A 12,529-nucleotide genomic window follows, 5' to 3' on the forward strand; every position below is an offset into this window, starting at 1 on the left:
TTCAATTAGTGCCATCTCTTTTGCATGATCCCCTTTGCACAAACTAGAGACTTAAAATTGGTGGGGAGTGGTACTGTTAGTTGCTGTTGTTTCAAAATTGACCTTGATTTATCTCTTCTGACTGCCATAAAACTAGCATCTGCAAATCCTTGATGAAATTTTATTAACCAAATATTTGGTTAAAATAGTGTCAATTGTTCCTCTATGGTTTCACTTTAAAAAAATGGACTTACCTGACTACCTGTCTCTGGCAATCAACATAGCCATTAGTTTATTCCAGCCCAAGTTTCCTCTGTCAAATAATTGTCAAAGATGTAACTCATTTACCAGTAAACACGAGTTTAAGCAGCAACTCCACAGCAATAAGCAAGATACAATTGTGTATGCTTATATTGTAGACTGCTATCCTTTTTATGACCCCTACAAACCTTTTTATTCTATGTGGATTGTTTATCTAGTATAACCTGTTTACAACTGGACATCGAATGTATTCATTTTTTTTTTCTTGACTTCAATCTTTTTCAGACCTTGGAGCTAATGCCTTCTGAACGAATTCGACTAGCAATTAATTTTTAATGATCTTGGATGATGTGATGAAGATTAGTACTCCCACAATTTTTTTGGTTTTTTTCAACTGAATGAGACTAAATTTTCTTGGAGGGTATCTCATGTGATATTCTGAAGGAAATTTGATCAAGCATGTGTTCGTTTTTGTTATACCATTTGGGAACATGGCGATGCCTGTAAAACTTTTTCTGCCCCGTGCTAACCATCCTCAATTCTGAAACTGGATATTTTGCTGAGGGAATATTCGATCTTTTACACTCAAACATAAACGTCGTTTCGCCTTGTTCTGGAACTTCACTGCCCCCTGCTTTCCTCCAGAAGATTCTGTGCTCTACCATTCTTGTCTACAACCCTTTCCTTGTAAGTTGTAAGTAGACCTGTTCATTGGGCCGTGTTAGGGCCGGGCTGGGGCGAAGTTAAATAAGTTGCACCGGGCCAGGTCATATTAACAATCTTAATGATCCGGGTCGAAATTAAATGGATTGGGCTGGCCTGGCCCAGATTACAACCTGTAAGTAACCTCCTGGACTGCTAATGTGAACTTTAGTGTTGTATCCATTCTTTGCTCAGTAAAAATAGGAGCACTATATAGGCTCTATAATGCAAGAGCATTATAAGCTATATACACTAGATTTACTTAGAAAGCTTTGAAGTCTTCATAATACTTGACCGGACTATTAGTTAAATTCTGGTATATGGTCTTCCTCCGTACAATATTCTTGCTAGCATTGTTAACTACTTCAGCAGCAATTAAACCTGCTTACTGATGACTATTTGGTTTATTATGTCTTTATCCTGTACAACACTACTAAAATATTTATGAGTCAGTTCACAATGCTTTTTGGGTATTTTTAACCATTATTTTGTTACCAGTAACCCCTTTCTTCTCTGTATATGGAGGGTTGATATTCTGAGTGCAGATCTGATCAGCACTGATCTGTGCTGATCTGTGTTGATCTGATCAGTGCAGATCAGTGCTGATCTGATCTGCACTGATCAGTGCTGATCTGATCTGTGATATCTGCACTGATCTGATATCCTTCTGTATGCTAGAGCACTGATTTGCTGCTGCGCGCACATTTTGTAACCACTCTTCTGTATGTTTTACTTGATGCAGGAACAACATAGGTACGATGAATGAAAACCAAATTGTTGTTAGGCATGAATCAGAAGGTGGCAAGACTCCCACAACGGGTGACGAATCACAAGATGTTAGTACGATTACAAAGACCATTAAAGGCCGTGGTCCGTCAAAAGGTGTTAAAGTCGCTAAGCCTATGTTCCTTGAGTATAATGTATATAATGTCCCCGATGGACAATGGTCTCATGAATACGGGAAGCAAGTTGGGAGTGTGCTACTAGAATTAATATTAACGTCCCATTATATCCAAAGGTAGATGAGCAAATCAAGAAGGGGTTTTGGGAGGAGACTAAGGTAAGCATTGGATATTAACTTGATTTGTATATTTTAGGGATTATTTAATTTGATTTAAATACTATGTTTATAATCTAACTTTTTTTAATTATTAACAGCTTATGTTCCACATTACTGATGATTCTAATCATTCGAGGGAGAAATATTTTCATTCTTGTGTGGCGAAACGATTTAGTTGTTTCAAGAGCAAGTTGGTGCGCCGATGGATAACTATGAAGGAAAAGAAGCCAAAAAATCAAACAAACAAGATGCCTTGGGATGTCTACAACCATATCACAGAGGATGATTGGAAGACTTTTGTTAAACATTATTTCCTGCCAGAGTCATTGGTAATGATAATATTTCTTTAACTTGTCCTTAAAGAGTTTTTCATGTAGCAAACTGACATTGGTTCTAGGACAAAAAGTTATCAGAAAAAACATTTATTTCCATCTTTTTATGTTGTCTTTGACAGCTTCGTAGTGAAAAGGCGAGGAAAAGTGCATCATGCAACAAGAACCCACATCGCACCGGCCAAAAGGGTTATAATAGAAAGCGACTAGATTGGATAAAGGATGGACGACTTCCACCAGATGCAGCTTTACCTATCTCGAGTAGCTCCTCGGTGAACTCATCAGTGACCTCAAATGTTAATAGAGTTAGAAAATACAGATCAAAGGAGTGGATTTTGGCCCATCAAGTACAAAATAAAGAGGGAAAGTGGGAAATTGACCCGAACGATACAGAAGTTGTTGAAATCGCAACAAAAGCTGTAAGTAGCGATAATTAATTAATATTTACTTGTTTGTATTAGAGAATATAAAGTAATTTTACTTTCCTAATTGGCAGTTAGAGTACATCGCAGAAGAGGAAAAAGGAAATCTTTCTTTCGAACAGGGTGAGGATGCCCTCACTAAAGCTATAGGGAAAAAAGATCATCGTGGGCGTGTCAAGGGAACAGGTGGCATGGTTGGTATCAAAAAGGCTTTCGGTCCGTGTATTCGACATAGTAGAAGTGACCATGGTGAAGCTTCATCAGAAAATTACGAATCAATCAGAGCTTCTGTGAAAAAGGAGTTTGAAGGTGAATTAGAGAAAAGGGTAGAGAAAAGGGTGGCAGAGGCCCTCCAAAAGCAACTAAGCACCTTGTTAAAAACAGGACAACTAAACTCCATTTCTACCCCGATACCTGATGACCTCCACTTAAATGATTCTGCCAGAGTTGACCTTGATGTTAGTGCTACAAGAACCACTCGTCACATCTTAGTGCCGCAACCACGCGAGCTAAAGGTACGACGTAGTCACTCTTTTTTAACATAGTTGCTTGATCCTTTTATGTTTTTAGTTGACATTTACTTAATAATCTGTATCACTTACAAAGTTGCATTGAAACCTTTGTTTATGAAGGAAAGGACTCCATGTCGTCTTGCCCTTGAGGAGAAAGTTTCAGGCAACAACATTGTCGTGGCGGATGGTATGGTACAACCCTCAGATGGTGCATTGCCCCAACATTTTACATCGATGAAGCCTGGTCACTATAAAGTCCAAGTTGATTTTGTTTACGACGGACATGTTGATGATATTCTTCCGGTACCTACGGGAGATGGTTTCACTAACTTAGGCGGTGCTCTGGGTAGTTTTGTGCAATGGCCCATACACTTAGTGATTTTCGAAGACGGCGAGGTATATATGTTTTATTGTTTAGAATGTATATGTTCACGCAAGCACATTCGACATCTTACCTACTCTTGTTTTTGTTGAATTTTAAAGGATTGTATTTCACCTCCTAAAAAGAAGTCCAAGTCTAATGTTTCTAAAGAGAGGGATGGTAGCTCCAAGAAAAAGACAACGGTGTTAGCGGCCCAAAAGAAGACAACAGACTTACCATCCAAGGTAAACCCTTTAAAACTCATTCGAACCTAAAATGACATTTTCGCTCCCAACTTTGAACTAAAGAACCTAAACACTCATTTTAATCTTATTACATGACTAATATGCATAGTTTTAAGTTTCTAAAACTCATTCGAACCTATTCATGCACATTTAAGGCTCGTTGGGTCGTTATATGTCATATATAGAGCTAAAATGACATTTTCGCTCCCAACTTTGAACTAAAGAACCTAAGGACTCATTTGATTCTTATTACACGACTAATATGCATAGTTTTAAGTTTCTAAAACTCATTCGAACCTAATTATGCACATTTAAGGCTCGTTGGGTCGTTATAGGTCATATATTGAGCTAAAATGACATTTTCGCTCCCAAATTTGAACTAAAGAACCTAAGGACTCATTTGATTTTTATTACATGACTAATATGCATAGTTTTAAGTTTCTAAAACTCATTCGAACCTATTTATGCACATTTAAGGCTCGTTGGGTCGTTATAGGTCATATATTGAGCTAAAATGACATTTTCGCTCCCAAATTTGAACTAAAGAACCTAAGGACTCATTTGATTCTTATTACACGACTAATATGCATAGTTTTAAGTTTCTAAAACTCATTCGAACCTAATTATGCACATTTAAGGCTCGTTGGGTCGTTATAGGTCATATATTGAGCTAAAATGACATTTTCGCTCCCAACTTTGAACTAAAGAACCTAAACACTCATTTTAATCTTATTACATGACTAATATGCATATTTTTAAGTTTCTAAAACTCATTCGAACCTAATTATGCACATTTAAGGCTCGTTGGGTCGTTATAGGTCATATATTGAGCTAAAATGACATTTTCGCTCCCAAATTTGAACTAAAGAACCTAAGGACTCATTTGATTCTTATTACACGACTAATATGCATAGTTTTAAGTTTCTAAAACTCATTCGAACCTATTTATGCACATTTAAGGCTCGTTGGGTCGTTATAGGTCATATATTGAGCTAAAATGACATTTTCGCTCCCAAATTTGAACTAAAGAACCTAAGGACTCATTTGATTCTTATTACACGACTAATATGCATAGTTTTAAGTTTCTAAAACTCATTCGAACCTAATTATGCACATTTAAGGCTCGTTGGGTCGTTATAGGTCATATATTGAGCTAAAATGACATTTTCGCTCCCAACTTTGAACTAAAGAACCTAAACACTCATTTTAATCTTATTACATGACTAATATGCATAGTTTTAAGTTTCTAAAACTCATTCGAACCTAATTATGCACATTTAAGGCTCGTTGGGTCGTTATAGGTCATATATTGAGCTAAAATGACATTTTCGCTCCCAAATTTGAACTAAAGAACATAAGGACTCATTTGATTCTTATTACACGACTAATATGCATAGTTTTTAGTTTCTAAAACTCATTCGAACCTATTTATGCACATTTAAGGCTCGTTGGGTCGTTATAGGTCATATATTGAGCTAAAATGACATTTTCGCTCCCAACTTTGAACTAAAGAACCTAAGGACTCATTTGATTCTTATTACACGACTAATATGCATAGTTTTAAGTTTCTAAAACTCATTCGAACCTAATTATGCACATTTAAGGCTCGTTGGGTCGTTATAGGTCATATATTGAGCTAAAATGGCATTTTCGCTCCCAAATTTGAACTAAAGAACCTAAGGACTCATTTGATTCTTATTACATGACTAATATGCATAGTTTTAAGTTTCTAAAACTCATTCGAACCTATTTATGCACATTTAAGGCTCGTTGGGTCGTTATAGGTCATATATTGAGCTAAAATGACATTTTCGCTCCCAAATTTGAACTAAAGAACCTAAGGACTCATTTGATTCTTATTACATGACTAATGTTAATTGACTATTGTTATAGGAATTTTCGCATCCAAAGAAGTCGAATTCTAAGCCTAAGTCCAACTTAGAGGTCGTGGGTAGTTGTGATCGTAAAACACAAGAATCAACCACCAAAAGCAAGAAAGCGGGACTTGTACACGATGCAATTCAAGGTCTTGGCCCGTCATGCAAATACTTGCAGTTTATCATGACTTCGGCGCCTGATGATATATATGATAATACTACCATCCCATTGGCGGCCTCAGTTTGGCACTCGGATTTTGATCAAGAAACATACATAACTGCGTCTGATATAGGAGAGTTCCTTCGCGGGGCGTGCTTAAACATTTCAGCGATCCAAGTCTACATATTGTAATTAAATGTTTTATTGTTATTAATATAACTATTATTTCTTTGAAGTTTTTTCTCTTTATCGATCTTAATAGTGTAATCTTGTTTATTTTGTAGGTGTTTATTGCACGATCATGCCAAATCATTTGAAATGTCTCGGATTTCGTTCATTTTTCCCGAGATTATGTCAAGCACTAGAATCAAGGCCGACCCTGGAGCGCCAACAATGTATTTGAAAAACATTTTCCAAGCTGAAATTGAAAAGGAGAAGATGGGTAATCCTAACCTAACTAATTGGTTTTTAATCCCATATAATCAAGAGTAAGTGTGTTATATTATATAAGTTTCATATAAAATATTAATTATTATTGTTATTAAATATTTAATATATCATTTATAAATTATACAGAAATCATTGGAATTTATACGTGATGGACCTACGTAGAGGTTATGTATATATTTTCGATTCTGCTAGAGATCCACGTCGAACAGATTATGCATGGGGAATCTTGAGTTTGTAAGTTCTTTTGCTTACAAATTACATTAGTCTTTAAGAAACCTAAGCCAAAATCATATTCATGAGTACCCATGTTTCGTTAATTTTCTAGGGCATACCAAGTGTACAAGTGCAATGGTGGGCATTGTCCGAATAAAACGAGTTTTAAGTCGTGTAAACCCATTCATATAGAGGTATAACATGTTTCTTAATTAGCTTTTTGCTTTGTTTTTATTAATTATTGGCCTTGCAAGATAAAGTATTATGTTTCTTAATCAGTGTGCTCAACAAATCGGCGGAACTGAGTGTGGCTATTACGTTATGAAGTTCATGTTAGAGATAGTCACGTTACAACATGACTATGAAGGCCGGCTAGATGAGGTAATTAAGTAACTAATTGATTCGTATTCTAGACTATTAATACATTGTCATTGGTTGCTTGAATGTTAAAATGTGACATTTCATTTGCATTTAATCGATCTAATGCTCCATCAATTTTTTGTTTTTGTAAGGTCTATACTCCGAGGACTGCGCCTTATGCTAGTGAGGAAATTGATGTGGTTCGTGAGCAATGGGCGAAGTTTTTTACCACCAAGTATTTATTATTGACCTGATGGCGCTTGATTGTGTTGGTTTAGATGTTATAGAACAATCTTTTATGTTAAAATGTATGCGTACGTTGAAATTGGAACGTAAATATATTTAAATGTATCGGTATGTGCACTTTTGGTTTTGGGATATATACAAAACTCCAGTTGTTGTTTTTATATTTGTTATACAGGTTGCGTTATTCTATTATTGTTTTGACAGGTTTCTATATTTGGTGCAAGGCACTCTAGGTATCCCTAAACAAAATTAGAATTTTCCCGCCAAAAGTGCTTTTTTGCAGCGTACATATATGTTGTACGCTGCAACAAGGGAAAAAAATTTCGCAAAAATTCAGACTTGTTGCAGCGTACAAATAAATGTACGCTGCAAAAAATTGAGTAATTCAGACTTGTTGCAGCGTACAAATAAATGTACGCTGCAAAAAGTTGAGTCTGTTGCAGCGGGCTTTTATATGTACGCTGCAACAAGTCCAAAATTTTGCCAATTTTTTGGCACTTGTTGCAGCGTACATCTAAAAGCCCGCTGCAACAAATCACTTTTTGCAGCGAACTTGTACGCTGCAACAAGTTCAGACTTGTTGCAGGCCCCCCAGTTGCAGCATACGATGTACGCTGCAACAGGGGTCAAAAGCCCGCTGCAATAAGGGTTTTTTCTACTAGTGTTTATATACCGCCAGACAAACCAGGTCTTTCACTTTCATTTATCATGTTGTATGTAATTTTACCAAGCCTTGGCTTGTATTTCAATTCGAAATAACATAACTCATTTTATATCATAAAACATCATTTAGATAATGGGATCCATAAAACATCATTTCATTCAATGCATCATATAAACATCATTTATGAGAAAACTCAATCAAATCATATTATAAAGAATAATTCAAACAAATCATAATTCATTCCCACAATCCATAAAACATGCCAAAACATTTAATTCATAAATCCAATCATAACGTCATAATTTCATAAATCATATTTATAAGGGATTGCGGGTACTAGCAATAGCCGTTACCTCACTTCCACGACTTTGCTAAGGATTTTCGTTGGTTCGTTTGTCCTGAGCTCCGAGTCCAATTTCTTTAAAAATATTAAATAATTGAATTAGTACCAAAATGATAAATAATCTAACTTAATAATTTCGAAACTTTATAATTAACCAATTTTCTAATAATAATGTTAAAAAAAATATATATATAATTTCATAGTTTTAAATGAAAATATAATAAAACGCCAATTTTAGTGAAGAATATAATTAATTGAAATTTCAATCGAAATATATATATTTTCCTTAATTAATTTACACAAAAATCTTATTTAAATTTTGTCCTTGATAAATCCATTTAGTAACTTATTTTAGTTAGATCGATAATATAATTTAAAATCAATATTTTATAAAATCATAAATTTTATAAGTAATGAATTTTATAAATAACGAGTTTTAATATAAATAACGGATTTTTAATAAAATTATACTTTCGGAATTTAACGAAAATGTTACTATCAATCGAATTTTCAGTCGAAATACATATATATTTTATAATTGATTTTCAAGTAAATAATATTAAAAATTCCGTTTTTTGTTAATTCAGACTAAGTAATTTATTTTAGTAAGATCGATATTTGATAATTAAACCTGAAAATAATAACAATTTATTAGTAAATAATTATATCATAAAAATTATTAAAACATAAATATTGCTAAATTTAAAATCTGAAAATTCAGATTGGGTCTTACCAAAGGCCCAAATGGTTAGTTGGCCCAATTTAATATGGGTTTGAGGGAGGATAAGAATCAGGTTTCAAAAAGGAAACTGATTCCCCCTTTTTTTTGAATGGGGCACGAACAGGGGAAGGGGAACGAAGGAAGCAGAGGAGGAGGGGAGGGGATGCACGACACAGGGGAGCACGGCACAGGGAAGGAGAGGGAGGTGGCTAGCTGGGCGACGTGGTCTGACGCGACGGTGATGGTGGGCGGTGGTTCGCGGCGGTGGTGCAGCGTGAGAGAGGAGGGGGGAGTGCGAAAATGAAGGGGAAGCAGGGGAGTTTGTGGGTGGCGTCAGGTGGTGCTGGGAATCGCCGGCAAGAGTGGGGGAAAGGGGTTGAGCAGGTGAGGGGATTGGGTTGGTGTGGTGGTTGCGCGCTGGTGGCGCACCGAAGGAGAGAAAAGAGAGGGAGCAGGGGCGTGCGAAGGAGGAGAGCAGGGGAGGAGATGGGGTATGCGGTGGTCGACGGTGGGTGGTCGGGTGGTGGTCGAATGGTTGGGGTGGTGTTGATGGTTGTTGGACGGTGGTAGTAGTGGTGGTAGTCAGCCAGTGATGGTGGTTGTGGGTGGTGGTTCGAACCGAGAAGGAAAACAAGGAAGGAATGTTTTGTTTTTCTGCTTAATTGATTGATTTTGGGTGAAGAACAAATTGGCAATTGTCTTGTTATAAACTGAGAAGGGTGAAGAAGAAGATTCAGCCCTTGGGGATCAAGCAATTGAACCAAGACTGAATTGAGAGGAAAAGGGGAAACAAGGAAAATGCTCCTTGTTTGTACGTGGGAAGCAAGGGAAGAGAAGAAAAATGGAATCTTGCTATTCCAAAGGCATTTTTATTTTATTATTATTTTTTTTTTAAAATTCACAATATTAGGTTAAAAATTCAGAAATTATTGCAACTTTCAGAAATTTATAAAAATAGAAAAGTTTAAATAAATAAATTCGTATAAAAGTGTCGTTAACGAAAAGTAAATAAATTTTCGTTCATAATTTTATCGTTTAAAATAAATCGTAAAAAAAATGATTAAAATAACGAAATTCGATTATTCGTAATTTAATTAAAACGAAATCAAGTTAATAAATATTTTTAATTTAATAAATTGAATTTAAAATTTCGGGGTATTACACTTAATTGACTAATTTTTGGAAATAAAACCATGGGAAGGAGAGAGAATTTGAAGAGTTATTTTGGGGTTTGCACATTTGACTGTTTCAATTGAACACGGGGAAGGGAAGAAGATGGGTAATTTTTTTATTTTTTTTAAGGTTTAATCCAACTGTCATAATTTTTTTGGGCCCCCAAATTTTGGGGCCCTGTGCTATAGCTCCGACGAGACCGCCCAAGGGTCGGGCCTGTTCGCAACATAATAAAGGTAATTATATCATTTATATACTAACTATGTGAAACACTAACCCTAATTTCAATAATACAACAAACATTTCAAATCACTCAACAAAATAATAACTATTGTACACATATAGTAACTATTGTACCTATATAGTAACCATTAAAATAATATAGTAACTATTGTACACATATAGTAACCATTAAAATTACATAGTACCTCTTTAAACCATATAGTTACTGTATTACTCATATAGTTACTGTTTAAAATCGTGAAGTCACTGATCGAATTCGCGAAGTGAAAACATTATTTCGGCAAAACACAAACATTAATTTCTCCAAAACAACAAATATTTTCAATTTTAAATAAAAATACACTTAAAATTCTTTAAAAAACAACAACCCGAGATGTGATCTCTAAAAATTATTGCGAAGATTTGTAGACGAGCGCAAATTCTTCGATTCGGTTTCGGCAACGACGAACCTCCTTCTTGATCTACTACTTCCTCCAGTTTTTCCTCATCTAATAGATCAAATTATAAGAATTATAAGATAATTACGAAGAAAATCGAACAAAACCTAGAAATTTGGGCTAAATTATGAAAAGCATAGAGAGAAAATGAAGAGAGAGGAAATGAACAGAATGCAAATCTGAAATTTTGAAAAATAAAAAAGTTTAAAACGTATATAAAGTGGGTTAGACACAAATCGCATTGAAACTCTACAAAACACATAGTAACTCTTTAAAACATATAGTTACTGTAATACGCATATAGTTACTATTTAAAATCACAAAGTAACTGTCACGTGACGTACAATTACACATATTGTCCATACAAATTACTCTGTTGCCCTGGTCCACGCTAAGTTAGCGTGGACCAGGTTTATATTAGTGTAAATAAGTATAATTTCACACACATCGCGTGCATATAAGACTAGTAAGTAATTATGGTACGCTGCGTGTGGACCCTACTGCACGATCATAGAGATAGTTTCACCCTTTTCACGGAAAATGATAAATCTAAGGAAGAATTTCACTCATTCCAAAAAAATCAACTTTAAAAAATGTGAATTTCCTTGAAATAAGTAAAACTAGATTTTAGCCCGTGCGATGCACAGATTCTATTAAATTGTTGTGTTTAAATAAAAATCCTATGTATATACCACTTTTATATATTAGATTAGATTAGTTTTTAATTTTGCATTGAATTTCATTTTAGATTTTTTTTAATTATGAGAGTGTCGTTTGTTTTTTGATGAAATTGTATATGTGTAATATTAATAACTAATTAATAAAAAATGTCTACGTGACATTCAATCATTTCTTTACGTGGAACTCGACTTTTTTTAATTCTAAATTAATTTTGAAATCTTATTTTTCATTGGCCAAAACCATTAGACTTTTCTACGTGGTGCTCTAATATTGGATTAATGTTTGATTTTAAATTGAATTTTATTTATTTTATTTTAGATTATTGTTTGATTTTTGATGAATTTTATTTTAGATTTTTTTTAATTATTAAAGTGTTTGATTTTAGACGGAGATGTATATATTAGTAATTAATTAATTAATTAATTAATTAATTAAAATATCTACCTGGCACCTAATTAATTATCTACGTGGAAATCGATTATTTTTTAATTATTAGAGTGTTTGATTTTCGATGGAGTTGTATGTATTAGTAATTAATTAATTAAAATATCTACGTGACACCTAATTAATTATCTACGTGTCACTTGATTTTTTAATTCAAAAAGAAATTAGAAATCTTATTTTTCATTTGCCGAAACCATTAGTAATCCTAGGTAGCGCTCAAATATTTCAGCAAATATTCCTCCATTGGCCGAAGCCATTAGATTTTTCTACGTGGCGCTTTAATATTGGATTAATGTTTGATTTTCAATTGAATTTTATTTATTTTATTTTAGATTATTGTTTGATTTTGGATGAATTTTATTTTAGATTTATTTTTTAATTATTAGAGTGTTTGATTTTAGATGGAGTTGTATATATTAGTAATGAATTAATTAATTAATTAATTAAAATATGTATGTGGAACCTAATTAATTATCTACGTGGCAATCGATTATTTTTTAATTATTAGAGTGTTAGATTTTCGATGGAGTTGTATATATTAATAATTAATTAATTAAAATATCTACGTGACACCTAATTAATTATCTACGTGGCATTTGCTTTTTTTAATTCAAAAAGAAATTAAAAATCTTATTTTTCAATG

The 12,529-nt window shown here is 34.0% G+C and overlaps 1 protein-coding gene and 1 long non-coding RNA gene across 2 annotated transcripts; both read left to right on the forward strand.

Annotated features, from left to right (window-relative positions):
• Positions 1–223: 223 nt before the first annotated feature.
• LOC130461357 (uncharacterized) lies at positions 224–6,228 on the forward strand. Its single transcript, XM_056829433.1, has 9 exons — positions 224–381; positions 1,685–1,824; positions 1,908–2,002; positions 2,101–2,331; positions 2,457–2,753; positions 2,831–3,271; positions 3,389–3,664; positions 3,752–3,874; positions 6,196–6,228. Exons 1-9 carry the CDS (start codon positions 224–226, stop codon positions 6,226–6,228), a joined length of 1,794 nt encoding a protein of 597 aa, XP_056685411.1.
• A 226-nt stretch (positions 6,229–6,454) lies between these two features.
• Positions 6,455–7,436, forward strand: LOC110779038 (uncharacterized). Its single transcript, XR_008922018.1, has 3 exons — positions 6,455–6,768; positions 6,854–6,955; positions 7,087–7,436. It is a non-coding gene; the product is annotated as an uncharacterized lncRNA (long non-coding RNA).
• Positions 7,437–12,529: the final 5,093 nt, after the last annotated feature.

This window comes from Spinacia oleracea, chromosome 5 (assembly GCF_020520425.1).
Source record: "Spinacia oleracea cultivar Varoflay chromosome 5, BTI_SOV_V1, whole genome shotgun sequence".
Lineage (NCBI taxonomy): Eukaryota > Viridiplantae > Streptophyta > Magnoliopsida > Caryophyllales > Amaranthaceae > Spinacia > Spinacia oleracea.

Excerpts from the sequence above, each read along its gene's own strand:
- LOC130461357 (XM_056829433.1), top strand. The coding sequence starts at position 224 with ATGGACTTACCTGACTACCTGTCTCTGGCAATCAACATAGCCATTAGT. Across the intron at positions 382-1,684 it reads AATAAGCAAGATACAATTGT|GAACAACATAGGTACGATGA; the intron begins GTATGCTTATAT and ends TACTTGATGCAG. Across the intron at positions 3,272-3,388 it reads CGCAACCACGCGAGCTAAAG|GAAAGGACTCCATGTCGTCT; the intron begins GTACGACGTAGT and ends TTGTTTATGAAG.